General features: G+C 46.8%; 1 protein-coding gene across 1 annotated transcript in view; it reads left to right on the top strand.

The window, feature by feature from the left end:
* PRKCH (protein kinase C, eta) overlaps window positions 1-23,073 on the top strand; it is a gene marked incomplete at its 5' end in the record, with an annotated part of 122,916 nt that overhangs the window by 80,629 nt on the left and 19,214 nt on the right. Inside the window, 2 exons of the mRNA XM_009332751.1 lie at window positions 21,875-22,013; window positions 22,978-23,070. Coding sequence (XP_009331026.1) covers window positions 21,875-22,013; window positions 22,978-23,070 — 232 coding nt within the window. The remainder of the gene's footprint in view (window positions 1-21,874; window positions 22,014-22,977; window positions 23,071-23,073) is intronic.

The following is a 23,073-nucleotide window of genomic DNA, read 5'->3' as shown; positions in this document are numbered from 1 at the left end:
TAGGATGCATGGGCTGAGATAGTCACTTTTCAGAACATGTCTCCACTACCTGCAGAGGTGAAACAGCATGCAGTACATGGTGATGTACCTCAGCTAACTGTAGGCTAGCTATATCTGGAAGCAGAGGCAGTGTCACCTTTGTACCCTGGACTTCAATGCTGGTTTTGCTATCCTTGGGTATGGAGTGGGATAGCAGAGAGAGATACGTGACCCAGCCCACTGCTTGGCACAGCACAGTGGCAGATATATCATTAAGGGTATAGATAGTATAGCATGTAGGTAATATACCTGATCAAGAGCCAGATGAGCTGAAAGGCTGGGCTGGAGAGCTTGGGAGGACTGGTTGTTGGCTGGCTGAAGAACCTTGTTTTTATCCTGAGGGCTTGTGCTAGTTAGCTTATTCCACTGCCTTTGCATCTGTATTGATATTTCTAATGCAACTGGCCCTTCTAGAGATGTTTGGGGTCTGCTTGTGCTCCGTCACACCTCTGAACGTGGGATGGTGTGCAGAGTCCCCATGCTCTGATGTGGCACCAGCCGCCAAGATAAAAAGCAGCAAACTATTAAGTAGGTCCCGTAACTTGACTGTAGTCACAGGGCGACTACACTATCCTGTGTAATAGGATGCATGGTCCCTTTAGAAGGCAGAAGATAGTTATGCAGCTATCCAGATGAGAACATGGTCTTACCTTGGGGCTGAACACTAGCTCTTGGGGAGAGTATGATGGGCTCATTAACAGCAAGTGTTTACTTTTCTGTGTGTTATCTGAAAGCATCACCTTCATGTGTGTGGTGCCCTGTATGACAGGGAAAAGCTCCGTCTCCTCTGGGATCTGGAAAGATTGCTGGATACTAGCCAGGTCTCTGAAATCATCACCTTTCCTTAGTCTAGGAGACCCCTCAGATCTGCAGCTGTGTCTCTCGTGACTGTTGGCTTTTATAGGGAATGAGTTTTCTGGAGCAGGTTAATTCCCTGCCAATTCAAACAATAAGCCTGTGACACTTGGAGGAAGGTTTACATAAGCCTTTTTCAGAGACCAGTTTTGCTGGAAAGACTCTTATTAACTGAAACAACACTAAAGTTCCTTTCAGAAAAATCAATTAAAAATTACATGTTGAAAACAGAAGCTGAATGCCTTTCCTAATTACATAGAGCCACTGTTAACAGAGCAACTCTTACGCTGTTTGCTTTTTCCATGGGTCAAGACATTGTAGACATGGGATCCCTCATGTTCTCTCTCTGTTGTTTTTTGGGTTGGGTTTTTTTCTGGCAACTGGTGATTTTGTTTATTCTCATCTCATGCCCTTTTTCACATCTGAAGCCAGATCTTGTTTCCCCTGAAGTCAAGGAGCTTTCCCCAGGGAGGTAAATTAGCAGTTGAACTGGATCTGTGACTGACACCAGCAGTGCCCTGCAAGGCAAACTGGCTGGCTGGGGGGGCTATCCAGGGATTACCGTTGGTTTGCTTAAGTGCTATGCATAGCTTTGTTTTCTTCGCAAATAAAGATAAATCTTTTGTTTAATGAGGTGTTTTTAAGCTTTTCTGAAAGTTTTTGCTTGAATGTGCTACAGTAGATGCATCTGTCGGTAGTATTTGCTGTATTTGATGTCTCCCTCTTCCCCACCCTCGTTTGGCTGCATGCAGGTAGAGGCATATTGTTTGCATCCGAGAGGAGAGGGTGGGGAAACAGCTCAGCCAGTGCCAAAACAGGTGTGAATCTCCACTCTCTGGAGCACCATAACCTCAGCTGTGGGATCTGGTCCCTATTGCTTCAAAACCTCAATTCAGGAGAGCTCCTAGGCTCGGCGCTTTCCTGGATTAGGGCCCCGAAGACAAGAGTAGATATCTATAAGCAGGACAAAATGAAGGATATGCTATGTTATGAGAACAGTGGAAAGAATGAAATAAGTTGATTTTACGGTGAATGAGTGAAGCAAATCAGCTAAAAGCTGCAAATTGGCACAGAATAGCATACCAACAGCCCTGTCCCTATAACAACTGCTTAGTGCAGAAGAGAAATTTTCATGCTGGAGTCTCTGGAAGCACTTCATTCAGCTTTAGAAAATGTAAAGGAATGTCTCTTAGGGTCAGAAGTGTAGTAATGTCTGTGGCTATCTTATCTGACAGTCAACAGCTCGTGTAGACTGATTTGTGCTTCTAGACAGTGCATCTTCCACATTATTTTCCACTCAAATGTGGTTGTTGCATGCTTGCAAGCTGGGCTCTTTTACAGCCTCTGGCATGCAGTGTTTAAAGTGTTGTTTCTCTGCACTTGATCAAATGGAAAGTGCAGAGAAAAAAACCCAGCCTCTCACGTTTCCATGTCATGTTTAATCAGTCACTGTGCAGGACAGTTTAGTCCTGATTTACAGTTATGCTTACGAAGAGCAGTCCTGTTTTGAGATCCACATATCAGATCTCTGTGCCCCATTGACTCCACTGTATATAGTCTGTGAACTTTAATGCAACTTTCCACATGACTAAGGACTACTGAATAGCCTACAGAAGTTATTGGCTCTGCTAGTGTCTACTTTTCCTTTATGGTTATTTAAAGGGATTGATTTGAAACCTGCAAACCCTGCACATAATGAGTTTGTATAAGTCATTAAAAATCAGAGCTCGAAGGGGCCTCAAGAGTTTATCTAGTTCATCCACCTGCCCCAAGGCTGGATAACCTTTACCTAAATGCAAGTCCCTCGTACTTTCATGCTTCTTCTCCTTTTGGAGAAGCGTGTATTACATTTGCATGTAATAACTTGTGTACTACACTCTTACAGGCACGGACTCTCCTTTACTGAATGTTTGAAATGAGAGCTCGGTGTTGGTTGGGAATTCTGGTACTGGTGCAATAAAAATAAGCAATACTGCTCATCTGTGGAAGGGATAAGTGATTAGACATGACTTATGTGCCGTCATTCTTTTTGTGACTAACACATCCTTATGGAGGCATTTCACAATTAAAAAGCATGCAGACGCAATTTAAGAAATAGCTATGTGTAACGATTGCAGCCAAGTTCTTAAAGAAAGGAACCCAGAATTAGACTCAATCTTTAAGTCCCAGAGCACCTGGGAATATTTAGGTTAGAACTTCTGAAACTAAGAAACAGTCTTTTCTACAAAAAGACTGTTTTTCTGCCTTTCCTGCCCTCTCCATTCTTTTTTTAAAGGCGTGAAGGTCATGAGAAGGAGAAAAAATAACAATTGAAATAAATTTTGAGATGTTTTTTAAAATAAATTTTACATAACTGCCCCTAAATATCATTGCTACCTTTTTAGCCAGAACTGCTCATCCGACTTTTAACGGGCATTCAGACCTATGATTTTAAGGACCCAATTTTGAAAACTTCTGCTCTGAGGTCTCCAGAATTGCCCAGCATTAATCCAAACATTTTGTTGATCTTTGTACCCACCTCGAATTGAGGAATATTAACGTCAGCGAATATGACCTCTGAGTTAGCATTAGGGAGGCTGATATATATAGCTGAGGAAAAGGTCTCTGTCAACCTTAATAAATGTTTTGTACAATTTTTTTAAAACAAAGATTATGCCAACGAAATGCTGTCGCATCTTCTTCCTCTGACTTGCTGAAATGGAAGATTTCTTCCAACGTGACGTGTTGCAGCGGGTGAAGCTACTATATATGTAAGGGAGACAATGAGAAAATCAGTATCGTTGACATACTTGGCCTGCAGCAACTGCCGTAGCTATCCAGGGAGAACTTGACTTATTCTTTTAGCTGCAGCGAGATCAGCGCCTGATGCTTCCTTGGCCAACAATCCCAATGTTTAGATTTTGTTCTTTATGCCAATGAGCATGTAGGTACTCTGGTTTTATGCAAACAGGAATTTTGTAAAGTCACCCAGCAACTTTTAGTATCAGTGATGCAATTGTAACACCTTGTCTTTAGATTCTAGTTCAGAGTCATCAGCTGCCTGTAATGATGCAGAAATAAACTAAAAATAATGAGGCAGTAGAAAATTTCAACTATTACACGGTAACACTGCAGTAATAGTTGTCTGTTTTACAATTCGGAATTCCTGTGGAAGAAAATTCCATCTTCTGCTGGCAGGACGGCGGGCACAGCTTTGCTTCTGCCCTCTGCGTGCCAGCTGAGCTGGTGCTGGGGTTTGTAGTTAGCTGCTGGTGTGGGCCAGGATGCCGACTGCAAAGCCTGTTCCCATGGAGCAAGGGGAAGGCATTACTCATCATTTGGCCTCTGAGTCATAACACCTTTGCTGTTAATAGGATCAAGATCCTCCCCTTTTATGAGGCTGTGCCTAAAGGCACAATTTAGTCTCAGAATTGTATTACCTGATTATTATTTCACTAAAGGAGGTGGCGGTATTCCAGCTGACAACAATGGAAACGGGAGCAAACCTTCAAGTCTCAACCATGTACAAGGTGTTATATATTAAAACCAGAGATGCTCCATGCTCTGGGCTGATTTCTTCTGAATCAAAGTTTCACAAGCACAATTTATTATTAACATCTAGAGCCACTTTCACAAATCTCTCAGCAGCATAGCAGAGAAGTGCTCCTGAATCGGGAAAATTACTTCCAGCTAGGAGAGGTTATTTACTAGCTAAATCTCTAATCCAGGCATACTGCCGTGGCAAAGTCCATCCAATAAGGATGTGAATGTTTGTATCTGAACCATTTCTGATCTACACTGTTTCGGGGAAGGCAGCAGTGTCGTGGTGCTTTGCCAAAGTGGGTCATGGCTTCTTTGTTTATTGTCTTGGAAAAGGAAGGGGGCTGGCAGAAGGGATGGGGGGGAAATTGGGAAAAGCAGGGTTAGCAGTGCAAGGTAGCAGGGGGAAATTATTCCATGTGCAAACCTGTGTGGTAGAAGGGCGGTAGGAAGTGGTCCCTTCAAACTCTTTGTGGGCTTTTAAATAAGCCTGTGTATGCTGTTGTAGGAAGGCTGCAGCACGTTTCGGCATGCAGGCTCTGTGGCACCTGTGTTAAGAGTCTGAGCTGATGTGTGACATTTAACGTGCGGGCTTTGGGTTTTCTTCTCCCTTTTCTGGATCTGGTTACGTTCCTTTTGACATTTACCTGAGTGTGAAAACGTAGCAAGGTCCTGTGTCCTTGTTGACTTGTGCCTAAAAGCTGAATTAGTGTGCTTTGTATTTCTGTTTGTCAGTATCTCTTGACCATAAGTTGAGGAACTGTATGCTTATCTATGTTTTGGGGGATTTTGACACAATCTTGTCAACTTAATGCAGCCTTTGCCATTGCCTGCACCTTCTCTTAATTATTTTTTTTCTCTTCCTTTATAACCATTCTTTCTAGCTGGAGCTCCCCATTTCAGTATTTCTCATATCACTAGTTTGAAACCTGGTGCCCAAACAGCAGCTTTACAGCCAGAATTTCTACCTTCAGCCACTGTTGAGCACAGAAGGGAGCAAAAATCTTGGCAGCTGGCTCCTGCTTCTTGCCTCTGCCCAGCCTTGATAAATGAGAAAGCCAAGGAGCTGCTCTGACTCTTGCCAGCTGGCCAAGCTCCCAAAGAGACAGCCCACCCACCGTGAAGGTCAGAGAGTGGCACTGCCTGGCCGTTCTACCTTTGCATCAGCGTAGAGCATGGAGCAAGAGCTAGCCCTGCCAGTCCCACTCCCGCTGGGGTCTCTTTGGGGCCAGGGCCAACCCCCACAGGAAGGTTATAGCTGTCAGTCTCCTTTGTGCTGCTTGGGATGCAGTTAGTCAGCGAAGCTTCAGCCGGTTCAACTTACGCCTTGAACTGCAGAGTTAATGTCAAAGTTGTGATGGCCGATCGATGGCAGCCAGACTGCTGGTGGTAGGTTTGAGATGGGACTAGCGTAACTCATACCTGAACTCACGATTTTTTCCCTATCCCTACACAAAGGGAAAATGCCCAAATAAGCCTTTATTGCACCATATCTGTTAAATAGGCAGCTTTTATCTGTGACTGAGCCGCTGGAAAGATACTTTCTTGTCTGCTTTCAGAAAGGCAATACTACCTGTGCTTCTTGTTGGAGATCATGATGTTTTGGAAAGGAGTCAGAGCAAAGTGAGACCAGCTTTCAAACCTCTAAAGCCACAAGATGTCTGGCTCGAGTCGGCTGAAGTCTGATTCATGAGCGGAGAGTCTCTGTGTTGCACGCCCCCTATGCTCTTTTGATCTAGCGAAATTGCCCTGCTCACTCAAATTGGTGACTACCCTGACAGGGATATCCCCAGGGGGAAAGACAGGTATTTTGTGTGATAAAATTAATGGAAAACTGTCTTGCAGCCTGCCCTATTTACTGCACCTCATCATCTCCAGTCACAGCTGCCTTTGGGGTCCTTTAGGACTGATGACTTTCCCCAAGCCACAGGGCAGTCAGGAGAAGTTCCTGCCAGAGCTGTTGGATGCTGCTTCCCAGCATCAGCTGGTGGCATCTCTGGATCCCCGCTGGCCAGGAAGCAAGACAGCAAATTCCAACTACTGCCATGAACCAGTAAGCCGACATTGGACTGGGGACGTGTGAAAGGTAGGGGATGTCAAACGACGATTTCTGGAGGCCTAGCTGTTACCTCTGCACGAGTTAAATGTGGCATGGAGTATTGGGTATCTCCATGTTCTGTCATGTCTAGGACAGGTTAATTGAAGTCATTGTTTGACTGACTTGAGAGCCATGTCTACTTTCTCTTCGCTTTCTTACAACCAGACTCGTGCTGAAATTCTTCACCTCTTCTCCAGGGAAGCTCCTAATATTTCCAACTCTGCTCTGCTTGTGTCTTCCTTGAGACCTTGCTGTGGTTTGGAGTGGTTCAAGCTGTTCTCCTGTTCCCTGGGGGACACGTCCGGCTAGATGGCTGTCCCTCAATAGAGTTGGCTTATAGCTGTGAGCACATAATTCCCATAGGCTCCTGATCCCTAATTCCCTGAAGCCCACACTGAGTATGTAAGGATGCCTGTAGCCACTTATATGTGTGTATAACAGGCATCGCTTGCTCGCAGGCCTGTGTTGGCAGGGCCATTGACAGCGTTGGCCAAGTGAGTGGCTGCATCCCAGGCACTGTTATGTAAGGAAGAATTTCAGTATTAATTACATGTCTTGGCTTTAGGTTTCATTCTGTCTCTCTGGACACCAGAAGTAGTCTCAGAAGATTCAGTGTGACTTCTGCGAACAAAACAAACAAACTTTATTTTACAGGCTTTGGGCTCTACTGCTTTCTCCTGGAGCATCCGCTCTTTCGGGACATTTTCCCTTTGTTTCCCTGCCACTGAGAAGGGATGGCAGTTTTTCTGGAGCCGCTGCTGAGCATAGCTAACATGCTGAAGTATTCAAGCTGCGGGGAGGCTGGCACTTCCAGTCAGACAGATTAAAAAGGAAAACTTAACGTTTCCCTTTGCTCTCAGCCACCTTCCTCATTCTGATGAGCTGGAGGAAGGAGGGACAGACGGACAGACGCAACGCCCTATTGCTGGCAGGGCTGCAGACGTTGTCTGGGGCAGTAGTGTGTGCTGGGCGAGAGAGAGGTGTCTGTGTGGATCATGTTCTCACCCTAATGGCTTTCCTCCCCCCATCCTCCTGCAACTGAAGTCATTAATGCTCGTTAAGCCAGGATGGAAACAAACCCAAACAACAACAGTCTACAAAATAATTCGGTCACTCCAGACTGTTGTTTTGGTTTTGTGTGTTTTTGTTTTTGTGTTTTTTTTTTTTTGTGGTTTTTTTTTTTTTTTTCCTCCAGTGGAGCAATTAGTCTCCTGTCATCCCGTTTTTATGGAAACTGGAAACAATGGGCCGGACAATAGCGATTCCCCTCCTGGCAGGGCAGTCACCGGATCCGCTCCCTGATGGGAAAGGTGAGGCGCCTTCCCTCGCCTGTTTCTGGGGGAAGAATCTCCCTAAAGAAATTCCTGTGGGCCTCGCTGAAAGCCCTGTTTTTGTGCAGCCCCTCCCGGTGAGTCACAGCCTCTGGCTCCTCTGAGAGCCCTCTGTACGGTTGTGTTTTCTCTCAGCCCACTGCAGGGTTAACCCTTCTGCGGTTTTGCCCAGGCGCTCTCATGCGTCTATGACCCATCCCACTCACTGGCTGATGATGTAGACTGTGGGTGCCAGAAAGTCATGAAGTAGTCTGTGGCTTATACCAACAACAGGCCAATATAGGACTCTCACGGAGTGGGGGAAGATTTTTCCAGTCTTGCTCATCTGAGTGGTACTTGAGCCTAGGAATGGCTCAGCCTGTGTAAGGGGACAGTGCTGCAGAGCAGGGGACTGCATGATGCGAACAAATGCATTGGAGTTTGGCAAAAACTAGGGGGTGCGATAGGGAGGACAGGGGCCAGCTGAAGTCCTGTGGCAGCACCGCAGGGAGCCACGATGCAGCTTGGGCAGAGCAACCCGGGAAATCTCTTGATTCCTATAACTGCTTGCGACGCGAGTAATGTGAAGTGCTGTCCTCTGCCGAGGGCGAAGCCTGCAGCTGTGCCATGCACAGGGCCTTCCTCTTGCTGCTGAGGTTGGTTGTAGCACGTTGGGGAAGTGCTGGATTCCCCCTCCATCGCTGCACCTCCCTGCAGGGCACCATGCCTACCCAGCACACAGCACCCTTGCTGCCCCGAAAAGCACAGATGGGACAGGGCGTGGGAGGACAGGTTCAGGTAGGAAAGCAATGTGGCCATGCTGCTGGAGGAGAAGGCTTAAATCACCGGAAAGAGGGACCTTGCTGTCTTTAGCTTCTAAAAAGCAGCCCTGATGGCACCGTAGTGGCTGGCCAGTGCTAAACCCAAACACTTTCCTTTAAAGATGCAAGAAGAAGCTAAGTCCGAATCCACAGCACATGAGGTAAAAGCCACAGGGTTGCTAGTCAGTTGCCAGAAAAAGCTCCAGCTGCCCAGGGCAACCAAAGACAAAGGGGAGCTCTGCTTGCTCGGCTGCTGGGTTTAACAGCAAGTCACCGTGTGTTTGAGTAATGTCACTAGTGCCGGAGCTCTGACGTCCGTGGTATGAAGGCGCCGTGTGGGCACCAGAGCTGTCAGCTGTAGAGCGTTTTGCCTTGAGACAGAAAGCTGGGGTGGAGAAGCACTTGGCGAAGAAATCTGCTATACAGGCTCGTCTGGGGATGTGCGGCAGAAAGTGTTGCTGCCTGATCCCTGAAGGTTGGATTAGCTCTGGGGCAGAGCCTGCTGCATCCAAACATCATACTGGGTGTCAGCTGCCCTCGCTCCGTGTCTGGGCAGAGCCGCTCTGGGAGCATGCTTTGGTTGCTGTGGGGGAATGAAAGGCTGTTGATAAGGGTTGTCGTCTTGTTGGGCGTTTTCTGTTTTGAGTCTTTCCAGCCATGGTGAAGGTTACCGGTGGTGCCAGGAGTGACAGCAAGCACTTGGTCTCGGGGCAGAGAACCATGCCCAAGGGTTGAGTTCCAGGTAGCAGGGGTGGCTGTGGAGACACAAGCATGCATGATGGAAACGCAGAGATTCAAAACCAGTAGTACAAAAATAAGGAATCGGCTGGAGAGGGAGCAAGCTGGGCTTGCATTTGTATCACTGAGGTGCTTCCCAAGTCACCACAGGGACAATGTGGGGTGGGAAGTGAAAGTCACCCTGTGTTTAAAAGTTGGTTCCCAATGCACATGGATGTAATCTTGATGTGAAAGTGGCTGCTATGTCATGGTGTGGTTGCTTTCCTGTTACAGTCTAACACAAAGTATGCTGCAGCACCCGCACCATCATCCCCCATACAGCGTTCTCTGCTCTCACAACCCTACCGTGAAATCATTTCTCATGCAAAATCATGAAGAGGTTTGTAAACTATTTGTAAAGTAAAGCACTGTGAAGTCTGCTTGAGAACAGAAATGGGGGACAGGTAAACCACATGTGTATGATGTCCCCAAAGTGCAGAGAGGACACAGGTCACCTATTGCTCCTTGTCTGCCTAGCCCATCTACAACAGTTCCAGGAATTCATTAGCTTTAATGTATCTTTTGTGGGTGATACATTTCAGCATGTTAAAATTAAAATAATTCACTTTTTGTTCCTTTTTCTTAGGGCAGTAAATAGTTGTTCTGCTTCCCCTGGGCCTCTGTGGTCCTCCATTAGCCCTCAATCAATTATTTATTCATGGGGAGAGTATCTGAAAACAGCAGTCCAGTCTAAGAGTAGCGGCACTTGACTGTGTAGATGTGTTTGAAGTACTTCATGACTGAACCCACTGGAATTGTCAATAACGTTAAGAACTGCTTTCCTGCCACAAAATAAAAATATAGCCTTGTAGGTGGAATGTGCTAAACTTTAATGAGGACATGAGCTAAAAACCAATGCACTTTAGATGTCACCTGAGTGTACCTTTAGGAAGCACAGACAAGGAGTTTTTTGAAAAACATCTTGCCTTCAAGTTGACTGACTATTTTATTGTGATAGACAATGTGTATTGTTGTGCAATTCTGGCCTGGGTCAACATGGGAGGTTTAGATGCAAAATCTGTAATTCTGAGTTTTGATCTGGTGTGGTGTCATCACACCTCTCAGCAGAGATTTCTGTCTGGTTTGCCTCTTGTTTCTTGTCTCCCTAGATTAGAAATAAGTTTCAGTGAGGTTTGGTGTCTTCTTCCTGCAGAAAGGGATTTATAATCAAGGGATTTATACTCAAGCATATAGTCAAGGCCTGTGTAAGCGAGAGGGAACCAACAGCTTCAGATCTTCTTCAGTTAAAATAGTAAAATCCAAGAGTTCTGTAGTCTGTAGTGTTGGCCTGAAAAAGGGTGAGTTAAGAACAGTTGTCGCAGCTGCCTTCCAGTAAGCAAGGCGTCCTGGTCTTGGAAAGAAGAGTGAACACAGAGTCACAGCATGAATTGACTCTGAATCAGCCAACTGAAAGGCACATGCTAGTCGTGGGTAACACCCCCAGATTTCCATCTTAGCTGGAGCTTGCTGCATGCTGAAGTTAGTCGTTATTGCCATTCCTGTCCTTAAAATGCCCCTTTGCTGCCCTTACACAAACTTCCCAGTTCCGTCCCCTGGAGTTGACGCTCTGTGTATTGGGTGATGAAAGGAAAGGGGTGCTGATTCTTCGTGTTGCAAGGATGTGACTGTAGTGTAGATGCCCGTGGAGGGGCTGGCTTGTTTATTGCAGGAAGGACTGTAATATTTGGGCTGGAAAGCAATCTTTTAGTGAGGTACCACAGAAAGCTGAGTCATGCCAGGAGGCCTGTTCCCAGAGACACACAGTACCACTGGGTATCCTCCTCCATGGTCCAAAGTGCCCTGCTGCAGACTGGGGTGATGCCAGCTGGGTTGCAGTGGATCTCATGCAGGGACTTGACACATCTGTGGGCTAAAAACTCAAGAGGTGAGCAGTGTAAAGAGAGACCTTCCTCATTCAGGTCCCATTTCTATCGTTCTGGGTGTCAGATGGTGTCAGTTAAGACAGGGCTTATTTTCATTTTCTGATTAATTTGTTTCATACATTACAGGAACAAGGGAGTTGGCAGCTTTCTGTGCATGGTAAACATGTCAGCTGAGCATTGATTGACTCCTGCTCTAAGTTACTTCTGCTTTGCTTGTAATCGGGCAACTAACTAAGGCCTAACTAACCTAATCTGGGAACTTGGATAACCTTGCCGGCTGGTGAGTCCAATTTTAGAGGGGCTGAACTGCCTTGGGAAAGCACCTGTCTCCCTCTGCTAGCTGGAGAGGGAGCCCTGACCAAAGAGACTCGTGGGTTAAATACCTGACGTGACATGGGGACAATACCTGCCAGCATCGTTCACAGGCAGTTTGGGGTCTGTTTGCTGCCTGTATGGCATTTGGGGTGGCACACGGGATCTAGTCTGTCCCTGTTGGCCTGGCACAAAGCTCAATGTCACTGGTTCCTGCACGCAGGCAGCTTGGGAGGACTCCCCAGAAGTGGGAGCCGGATTGCAGAGAGCTCGGCATGCCCAGCCAGGAATTTCACCTGGCTCTGCCCTGCTTATCCAGGATACTTGGGCTTCACACAGCCCTGGGTGAATCACCTGTAATGAGTGAATAGCAACAGTAATCCACATGAAATGAGAAACTAAATCTTGGGATAATGGCCCATTTGCTAGGCTCCTACAAAGACCGCTTCCATCTGATTTCACGACTGCTATTTAAGTGATTGTTGTGGTGAGAAGCAGAGAGATCAGAGCAGTTAGGAAAGCACTTTGCCCGCAAGTTCACAGGAGTCTTAGAGAAAAGAGAATCGATGATATCAGTGAAGGTCTCAGGTTTTTTTAAGAAACAACTCTCAAGACAGCATCTCCTAGGAAATATATTTAAACCTTGTTCCAAGGGGGGCTAGGTAGTACCGCTTCCTACGCAGTACTGGGATGCCTGTGTGCTTTGTGCCCACAGTGTGTCACTAGCACAGAGACTGCTCTTTTGCCGTGTGCATAAAAATTCAGTGCAGATGGTGAGATTTTTCAAAAGCATCCATGCTGGCCCAATGTTGCTCCTTCAAAAGTTAATAGTAAATTGGGCACTGGAAATTTACAGGCCAAAGCAAAGTGCTTTTAAAAATCCTGTCTAAAAATACAGTACTTCTGCCTTCAGATTTGTTCATTCCATTATAGAAAGGAGATTAGCACCTATAGCCTTAGCTTTATGGATCTGGATCTGTAATTCAGAGTCTCAATAAGGTTCATTAATTGTTTGTTTTTTTTTTCTAAGGGCCTAATCCAAAATTGACTGAACCTGACAGGACTTTTTTGGCTGATTTCTCTGGATTCAGGATCAGGCTCAGAGTAAAGTGAATCTTATCCATATCGGATGAATATGGAGAAGTCTACCTGATTAGACATACGGGTTCAGTGCAGGAGTGTTTTCTTCCCCACAAAGCCCTGCTGGCATTACCAGTGCTAGCACAGGTTTGTTTGCTGCCCGAGCTGTTGCCAGAGGCGGTCTGCACACATGATCATGATGGATAGGGCCACCTTTATTGTTATTTTTTTTCCTTTGCTATTTCCTGGAGTGAAACACTCCTCCTAAGACTCCCAAGTGTGGGGAGCGTGGATTTCACGGCAGCTGTGAGATTAGCAGTGAGAGCGAGTGCAGGAGAGTTGCTTTGGTGTGAGCTACTGTCTAATTCCCCCAGGGCAGGCTTAGTGGCACGAAGTGGTGAAACTGGGACGTGTCACTCTGTGCAGGTGGAAAGAGAAGCCTTTTCAGCAACGCAGTCCTGCCCTGACCCTACCAGGACAGCTCGGAGCTGGGACAGGACCTTCGAGCAGCTCTACGGTGGGCTGTGGGCAGTTGGTGATGGTTAATCTTGGGTAACTCTTTCACTCCATCTTGAAGTGTTGAGACCGTGTTGTACTGCGGGCACAAGCCTGATTTCATTTTAATTTCTGTACCAGGCTTCGAATCAACGTTGGTCTGTTTTTGTCAAGGTGACATGACAGGCTTATGCTTTTTAATGTCTCTTGGCACTGTCAGTCATAAGTCCACACCTGATTCTTGTTCACGCATTTGGGTCTCAAGTCTGTCGTACGCCGCCTCTGAAGATTTCAGGCAAGGGGACTCACAGAAAGAAGCGTTGTGTTTTGGGGTTTTTTTTCTCTTTCCTTCTTTTTTCTGGCAAGGGTAAAATAGAAGCTCTGTTGGGAGCAACTCAGCAAGTGATGTTTCAGGGCCAGCAAATTCCACTGTCGCTGCCCAGTGGGACCAAGGAGTCTATCACAGGACTAGGCTGGCGGCTCATCCGGAGAGGGAGTGCGTGGCGTGCATACCAAGAGCTGGACACGAAGCCTTTTTCTCTGCACCTCTCGCCTTCCCACAGTAAATGGGAGGACGTTTGCTCTGGGATTCGAGGAAATACCTGAAGTGTAACTCCTCCTTCCTGACTAGAGTCCCACATAAAAGTGCAGCAAATAATATATATTTATTATATGTACATATATATAAAAAAATGTACGCACACAAATGTGGACATATAAATATATATGGATTGCACCATCTTTGAGATTACTCCAACGTAGCAATCTCCAGCGCGTCTGTGTTTCAGCAGTAATGGCTCCAGCTCTCGGCTGCCCCATTTCACAAGAGTGTCTTTTTGCCCTTGTAAAGCTGCCTTTGGAAACTATCATTAGCTCTCTTACAGCTGCCGTGCATGTAATAAAGGGGAAGCTTACAGGTGTGCCTGACCCTGAAGGGACTCAGGGCACCCGTGGGGTCCCACTGGGTCTGTACCACTCGGGTTCAGACCCACTAACGCGATGGAAGCTTTGTGATTATCTGTTGTGGTATGCTGAGGGTTTTTTTGGTCTATGCCTGTATACTTTAGCCTACCACTCTAATTTAACTGGAGGATGAATCATGCTTGTTCACCTCAATAGCAATGAAATCATGTCGGTAATTGTGTTAGCTTCCACAGATGCTTTTCTGAAGTGCCCAGAGGGAGGGGAGGTGGGACTGCTGGCACTTCAAACCATCAGAGGTGTCTTGGATCCTGGGTAATGCCAGCTCCTTTGCTATAAGAGAAGTCAACGCCTTGGGCACCGCTTCGTCTCCAGAGCAGCAGCCCGGGGAGCGCCGCGAGGGGACCAATGCTCTGATGTGGTCTGGGGAACCGGGTTCCAGAGAGAGCCCACCAGCAGGAAGGGGTCAGGCAGATGGGGAGCCGGCAGCGCTGGGTTGCAGCCCGTCTCCACCAAAAAACCCATGGTGCTGCCTTAACCCAGGCATATGGCTTGCAGAAACATGTCCTTATGCTTGAAGGGCTGCTCGACTTTAAGATTAATATATAATAACAGAGCGCTTCTGGATAAAAGTGCCAATCAGAGTTTAGTCTGAAGCCTAAGCAACAGAGCAAGAATGTATTTTAAAGCTTAGTCAGACATATCCCTGTGAGTGCGTAAGACCGATACAGAGTGCCTTTGGACATGCTGAAGAGCACAGATGCAGGTGGGTATGAGGATCTCCCTCTGTCTTGCACAAATTCAAACACCCGTGACCTTGCGCTCCGGAGCGGTCCTTGGCTGTGTGCTCTGGTGTGAGTTTTCAGAGAAGTTCAGCCACGTGTTCTGGCGTTATCTGACCCCGGGCACGAGTCGATATTGCATCACTCTATACCATCGTGGTGTCTGCAAGAGAGGTAGAGTCTGCTTTGGAGGCTGCGTGGCTGTAATCCATCATGCCTTTATCCTAACACACGGGTGCAGAGCATTTCAAAAGGTTTGTGCTCTGCATGCCAGTGTGGGTGGGTTAGGTGAAGCAGAGAAGAGCCATGAGGCTCTGTTATATTCTGCCACGTTCCCCCTCCGCAGCCCTCTGCGGAGTCTGTAGGATGTGCTGGGGTGGGATGAGGCCGTAAAATCCCCAGGAATGGTGCTGGGCTCCTGGCTGGAGGACTGCTCAGGTACTGAGATGCCTGTGGGATCAACCTTCCTCACGAGCCTCCTCTGCCTCCCACGGCTGCACAAAGCAGCTGGCAAGGACAGGTGGCTGTCTCCTGTTGTACGGCCTAGCAATGAGTGTTAATTTTCAGTGGAGTTTCACTCGCTCATACCACTTATCCTGGGTCTGAGTTGGGTTTTTGTATCATTAGATCACATTTCTGCTTTTGCTTTGTTTCTGAGAGATGCAGAAGTTCAGTCTGGAGCTGTTGTGGCTGTGTTTACGGTCCCTAAACACTTAAGCATGGTCAGCTTTTGAAAACAACTTCTCGTTCTTAGGACAGTGCAAAAGGGCACCTTGCTATGTTTCATTCCTACTTTCTGCTAATTATGAATTACAAATATCTGGCGAGATCTCCCCTTCATTTCTGTCCTGTTACGTTGCACTGCAAGTTGCAGTACACCTGCCGTAGTCGGGCTGTCTGCGTGCATGCTGGTGGTCTGAGCGGGTTTGCACCTCAGAAGTTGATTGGAAACTAGAAGGAACATTTTCTTTACCCAAGAGAATGTTTTTTCAAGAAAACAAGGAGTTGAAGTTATGTTTTGCAGTCCCTGTGCTGTATTTCGACGTTACTTCGTTCTGTGCCTGGAAGGACAGAGCGCATGGACTAAATCCCACAGGGTTTGGGGATTGCATTGTGAAGCTGTGGGCGCATAAAGCAACGCTTTCCGTCTCAGCACGTCAGCCCCAAGTGGCGGTGTAAGTGGCTACACACTGGTTATATGCTGTATAACAGGGCTGAGTCTTACCTCCGGTTCTTCGTTTGGTTCTGCACCCAAGAGGGTACCCTCTGTAAGCTCCAGCCATCCTGATTTTCCTCTTTGAAAGGTACGACAGGAGTCGAATTAGAGGAAGCCTCCGAGGCTGGAAGGGAACAACAGCTCGTCCTCTTGTTTGGCAGCAAAACTCAGGATTTCAAACTGTTTTCCTCCAGCTCGGTGCAGCTCGATCTTTTTCTGATCTTGCTTTGTGGCTCCCTTTTTCGAAGGCCAGTAACCTGGTTTTTCATTTGTGATTTCAATATTTTCCCCCTACCCTAAAGATGTGGTAGCAACTAAGCAAATATCAGCAGCTTAGCCTGGGTTTTTACGTCTTAGTCCTGGTAGAATATATTGCAGGTATCTTCTTCGGCCTGTATTTACTGCTGCCTGCTGACACTCAGCTTTTCCACTGCTTAGGAAATTTGCTTAACTCTTCCTTGATGCTGTGAGTATGAGGGTTTCTGGTTATAAAAACTTACTTGACCATAAAAATAAATGATGTTTGGTTGTTATTAGACAAATGTGGGAGATGTGAACCATTTTCCATGAAGGAATTTTTAAGTGAGTTCTCTACAACCCAAGGCACACGGGATTGGAAATAGCCTCAATTCCCAAAGTGGTATGAAATCTTGGGAACAAAACGTGGAGGTCCCTAGTCCAAAGCCGGTGGGAATGGAATTGTGAAAATAATTATTTGCTTTGAGTTTCGTAGCTGAGTCTCCAAAATTTGGTGTGGAAAGAAAGATAGAAAATTGTTTCAGATTTTGTGGGCCCAAAATAATTGTTAGGGCTTTGTTAAAGCAACTGTATTTTTGCAGTTGTATTGCAAACTGAGTTTGCAACTTTTTTGCAACTCAAGAGAGTGTTGGTTTCAAGTAAAACAAAATACTTTGGTTTGGGTGTTATTAATGAATGCAAAGGAAAATGGGAAACGATATTAGCGTCCCATGAGTATTTAGGGCTTTACATAAAACTGAGACCTCCATCTGTTCTCCTCCTTATTTAATAAAAATATTGGTTTAAATCTGTTGTCCCCTGTATTTGGAGCAAGGCCTCCACCTTGAAGAATCCTCTCTCTTCAATAATTATCTTACCAACTGTGCTATTCCGCAGGTTGTATGTCTTTCCTTCTCCTCTGTTGAAGTTGCTTCATTTTACAAAAAATAGTTACAGTTTCACTGGAGCAGGAGTTGGAAACATATATTGCTTTGGCTACCAGACCAGGCAATAGAAACACATTTTTCTCCACCGTGATGGAGATTTCAGTATTTCTATAAGGTAAAATGACTTCAGCAGAAGAGGTGGAGAAAAATCAAAATCTACTCCCTGCTTGCAAAGGGGATTTGAATGCACATTTGCTCACCCCAAAGGTGTTTCCAGAGGCCTTGCGTGCTGAAGACTTGAAAAAGCAAAATTTTCCCTTTCAGAAATGCCAAAATTATTAATTTAGCTAATTCCAGGTTTGGGGATTTTGTTTTTAATTGTGTGTATATATATATATTTTTTTTTTTTTATATTTGGCTGGAGTATTACACTAGTCACACCTATGTTTGTGGCTAGCTCCCACTGCTCTGTACCTATATCTTTCATGACTAAATGATTTGCGTCGAGATGGGAACAGCAGGCTTTTATGAGCTTTAAACCGGACCTTTGGAACTACCAAACCTGGGAGAACCTCAAACCGAGGCATTGAAACCGGAAGCTAGTTTCTGCCACCGCTACTCCTGCAAAGAAGATCCTTACTACATGCACAGCCCTTACAACACAGCATGGTGAAACCAAAGAGGAAAAAAAAACCCCAAACATCATCCTTTCAAATATAGATTCTACATCACGAGTGAGATGACGTAGAGCAAGTGGCAGGTATGTGTATAACAGCTATTCACTGGCGAAACTCCCTGGTGCAGGGAAATCGCATTTCACAGATGCTTCAGAAAAGGACCGGATCATCTGCAACTGTAATTTTGGTTTTTTTACAAATGTTAAACTCAAGCGGCAGATGTATAAAGAACACCTCTTCCAGCGAGTTGCGCTGAAGCAGCTCATTTTGTCATTTCTTCTGGGTCTAGACTAAACGGAGGCTGTTAAGCCGCTGTGCTGTAGCTGCCTGCGAGGACAAAGGCTGCCTTTCTGAGTAGGGATGAAGCCTGTTTTCCAGTGGAGGTTTGCCAGTGAAAGGCAGAACCTCAGCAGGACCTTAGAAATGCAGCCCTCAGAAAACCTCTCTGCCGTTATTGCTTCATCGAACTGCTAAAAATACTGAATGGAAAATGCAAGTATTAAGGAAATGAGGTAGATTTGGCCTTTCTGAGCTGGATGACTTCCAGTTTCATCAGCTTCCCAGAATCCTTGCTGCAAAAATGAAGAGCTCCTTGTAAATCTCGGAAACCTGTCAGTGTTTTTCCTCTCATGTGGCTGTGCTGGTTCATGGGGTATGGCACGTGGGGAGACCTGTCAACATCGAGCAGCAAGTACAGAGCTTATTACGGGATTGCTTGAGACAAATGCTCAAACACAAGACCAAACCATGAATTTCCCAGAAAATTATCCTTTGGGGCTGCCGGAGAAGAGCCACGTGGCTGAGCCTGCTGCTGTGCTGGCCCACGAGACGTGCTCCAAGGGGAACGTGTGGGGCCATCTTCTGTGGCCTTGCCAAGTGAAAAGCATTGAGAAGTCTTGTTTGGTCATGGGAGGTCCTCTTCTAAAATGATCTGCACATAGCCAGAACGCCTGAGCAAGTGAGAGCAGATTAATGTCACGTTACAGGTTATGTGAAAATAGAAAATGTACGTTTTGGATTTCACATTGCTGGAAAGAAGTTAGGAGAAGCCGGTATCCCAACTGCAGAAGGAGACAACAGGCGCTCTTAATGGGTTTAATGTGCAACGTAGAGAAGCCAAAGGGCTGGAGGTTTGCCTTGGGTAGTTAAAAATACTCGCTCAGCGAGAGGCAGACAGTTTAAATTTAATGGCTCTTACATATATAGAGGCTCTCTAGGAGGACGCAGCAAGCACAGAGTGCTCTTGCACCTGCAGAAGCTCCTGCCATCTTGATGATGAGCATCATGCATTATACAGCTGTCGGGGATTTCGGGCTTTCTGCAGCATGTCCTGTGGGGCAGAGGCTGAGAAGCGGCAGAGTGGCTGGTGATCTGGTCTGCAGAGCTGGCCCTGCCTCATAGCTGTGCCTTGCCTCTGCTCTTCAGGCTCTCCATGAAGGACTGTAACCTGCTGGCTCAGTCAATGTACGTGACTTTGTTTCTGCTGGCTCGGATATAAGGAAGGTGTATTTTGAGGTATTCCCAAAGCATGGCAGGATGTGGCGGATGTTTTGGGGAGCGAGGGGAGGTTTGGAATGGGGATCTCCAAGCAGGTTCACCAAAATTCCCCTTCCAGTTCCACCTTTACGGGCACCCCCCAACAGTCAGGCCTGCCCAGGACCGAAAAGGTGTTTGCTGCATTTAAAGCCGAGCCAAGAATAAACTGCGCATTTCAACCACATCATTGCAGATTCCTGGAAACAAGGCCTGCCTTCATGCTTGGAGGGCTTCCCTGTTCTGCCAGGAACCACAGGGAAGAGCAACAGGAGCTTTGGCTGTAAACTGCTGCTGAAGGCGTACTGTCATGGGCGAGCACGTACAATACCTCTCACTGTGCTCGCCTAAAGCCTTTCCAGGACGAGTCTTTGCCCACATGCCTTAGCAGCCGTTTTTGATTCTCAGAAGGGGAAAAATAAGTGTCTTCTGCTGAGCATCCCACCCAGAGCAAACACTGCAGCGTAAGACAGGCGTGGGCACTGTCCTCGGCATGCAAATTTCACTGGCCACCAGATAGCTGGTGGACCTGCTGGGAAGGGCAGCATTGTTGCAGAGGGCTTTTTACTGACTTGTGTTGCCATGCCATGTTAAAGTTGAAGAGAGAGGATGTATGATCTTGCGATTAAGATTTGGAGCTGGAATTCAGGAAGGGAATGTTCAGTCTTGGCTCTGGGGGACACGGGAAAATTTCTTACCCTCTATTCCTTGCTTTCTCATCTGTTCAAAAGAGGCTAATAATACTTTTTCTTACCTCTTTAGGACAGGAGGTGGTTCTGATTGTCTAGCACAACGTGTCATTGATCTTTCCACTGCAACACTGAAGTTGAGGGAGAGCTGTCTCAAGCTCCAGAGAAGCTTCCAGTGGTGGTCTGGGCTGTAGAAATGCCAGTGCACAACAGAGCGATTGACCACCTGATTTTCACTTTAAGATCATAGACAGAGGATGAACAGGATCAAGCTGGATTCAGATTTCAGCTCACCCATAGGTTTTCATATTGATATGGAGATGCCACCATCTATGTTGCCATCCTCCCCACTGTTCCCCCTTCCCAGGGAAACAGATGTCCAACCAGAGGGCAAAATAGATCAAGTTCCAGCATGGATTTAATGAAGGGGCCCTGAGACCCTCAAGTGTATTTAGTTATTTGATCCTTATCTGGGCATCTGAATGACTTTGAAAGTGGCTTTGTCTAGGCCAATAAGGCATCCTCCATCTCAGTAAAATGGCAATGGTAACACTTCCCTGCCTCAGAGCTGCTGTGAGGGCTCCGTGCAACTCTTGGGCCAGTACCTGAGACAGTTCAAAAAATTAACTGTGACCTACTCGTACTGCACAGAGCTCCCATCATAGCTCCTTTCCTCCATCTGTGACGGTGCCTAGAGCTTGTTTGGCAGCTGAAAAACAGAGGTGCTACGAGCTGGTATGTATTTTTAGGAAAGCATTGCCTAAGTCTGCAGATGACCCCGTGCTTTCTGGTCATGTTCCTGACAGTGCTTCTGCCTGCGGGCTATTCCCTCAGACAATCTCAAGGTCAGGCAAGCTGATAAGCTTTGTTAGGGCTCTGTTGTTTTGGCAGCTCTGCTTTTGATGAGGAGCTCCCAGGCTGTTAGAGGTGACGTATTGGGAAAATGAGCCTTTCTGCAGCTTGTTTGGCTGCAGGTCTCTTGTGACAGTGACAAGGAGGTCCCCACCCCAATGAGCACTAGGGGGGACATTCACTTCTTACATTAGCGCAGTCCTGCTGGAATCGATACATCTGGGAGGACTTGAAGACTTTGCCTTATGATGGAGGCATCCCATGCTGGCCGAAGGTTCCCCCTGCTCATGTGGCGTGGTGTCGGCAGGGAGTTTCTTTTCTTCTCAACTTGGATAACGCTCCAGGTGGGGTTTATCAGTCAGGCTTGCCACAATACAGCAAAGCCTGGGACTTAACCCCTCACACCTCAGGAGAAAAGGGGATCTGCTGCCCCTCTGAAGAGGTCTTGCACACCTCCCTGGCTTCAGCTGTGTGCTCCCAGCGCAGCGCTTTGCTGAATCAGAGCATGTCCCATGCGGTGCATTTTGCTGCATCATAACATCGTTACGCAATTTGACAGCTCTGGCAACCTCTGCTCCAGTGAGTCCTAGAGCTAAATGAGCGGGAGCTCTGCCAGCCAGGCTTGTGGTGTGTTTGGAAAGCCATGTGGGTGAACTCGTATAGCACCTGCCCATATTAAATGCAGTTCGGAAGAATGATGTTTGTTCCTCCCTCCCTTCTGTAAGAGATGAAGCAAAAGAAAAACCCTCCTGCATGACTTCTGTTTATTTTTTTATGATGATGAGGCTTGTTCAGTTTACGGGTTAAGCTTCTGAGGCCTGGGACGCTGCCTCCATTTGTGCTGGGGCTGCTCCAAGCACGTAGCAACTCGGTGAACAATTCTCGTTGCAGGGACTTGAAGCTGGACAACGTGCTGCTGGACTACGAGGGTCACTGCAAGCTGGCAGACTTTGGGATGTGCAAAGAGGGCATTCACAATGGCATTACCACAGCCACCTTCTGTGGTACACCAGACTACATCGCTCCGGAGGTACAGGAAACCTTTCTTTGGCCAGGAAAACTTGGTCACAATATGAGAAGCATAGGTTAGCTTTAGAACAGCAAGTGTACTCTCTGGTGTCTTTAGCTACACCTTATTTGACTGCTGGGTGCAAGGTATTTCCTCCTAGATGTATGCTTGTATTATCAGTCCCTTGTGCAAGAAAAGCATGAGTAAACCTTCAGGCTGCTATAGGCACCAAGATAAGCCTATATTTTTCTTTAGGAAACATGAGGTGAAGAATGGAGGCACAGCTGCAAAAATCTTGAGAGGCACATACAGATACTGGCCCAGTTTGATTTGAAAGGAGATTGAATTCTCCCTCATTTCCCAGTTCCTTTTTCTACCTCCTCCTGTTCCCTGTCATTCCCCAGTCTCACTACAAAATTAACAAACACCTCTTTTAAGGAACAGCTGCCCTCCAGATGCTGCCAGATGTTCTGACAGGGTTTCAGATCCCTCTTCAACAGAACTGAATTTTTGTCTGTGGTTGGTGTTTGTGCCTTTCGCACACACTCGCGCTCCTTCCCCTCTCCAGCTGAAAGCCTTGCCGCTGGAGCCGGGTAAGCATTTCCTTCCCAGAGGCAAGGAAGAGGCGATGTCGACCCGCACACGTGGCTGCTCTGCTGCTTCAGAGGCTCAGCCAGTTTTGCTGAAATGCCCCTTCTCCTCCTGCTAAGCCCTAGCATCATTTCTAAGGGCTTGTTTCCCAGGTGACCCTGTGAGCAGCCAAGCTAGTTCAGCCCTTGTTTAATGCATCTGATGTACCTTTGTGCTGATCTGGGGGTTTCCAGCTTGAGATCACCTATATGTTCCTGGACATACAGCCAGCCTAGCAGAGAGCGCTGTTAGGATGTAGCAAGAACTTTTGCATTAATGTTTCCAAATCTTTTTTCCTCCCCTGCTCAGTTTAAGAAGCTTCAGGGTTGATATTTCTTTCCCATCCCTTCTTCAGATCCTGCAGGAGATGCTGTATGGCCCTGACGTAGACTGGTGGGCCATGGGCGTGCTGCTGTACGAGATGCTGTGCGGCCACGCACCCTTCGAGGCG

Source organism: Pygoscelis adeliae, unplaced genomic scaffold (genome assembly GCF_000699105.1).
Source record: "Pygoscelis adeliae isolate BGI_AS28 unplaced genomic scaffold, ASM69910v1 Scaffold179, whole genome shotgun sequence".
NCBI classification, from domain to species: Eukaryota; Metazoa; Chordata; class Aves; order Sphenisciformes; family Spheniscidae; genus Pygoscelis; species Pygoscelis adeliae.
This window is presented reverse-complemented; position numbering and strand designations above follow the sequence as displayed.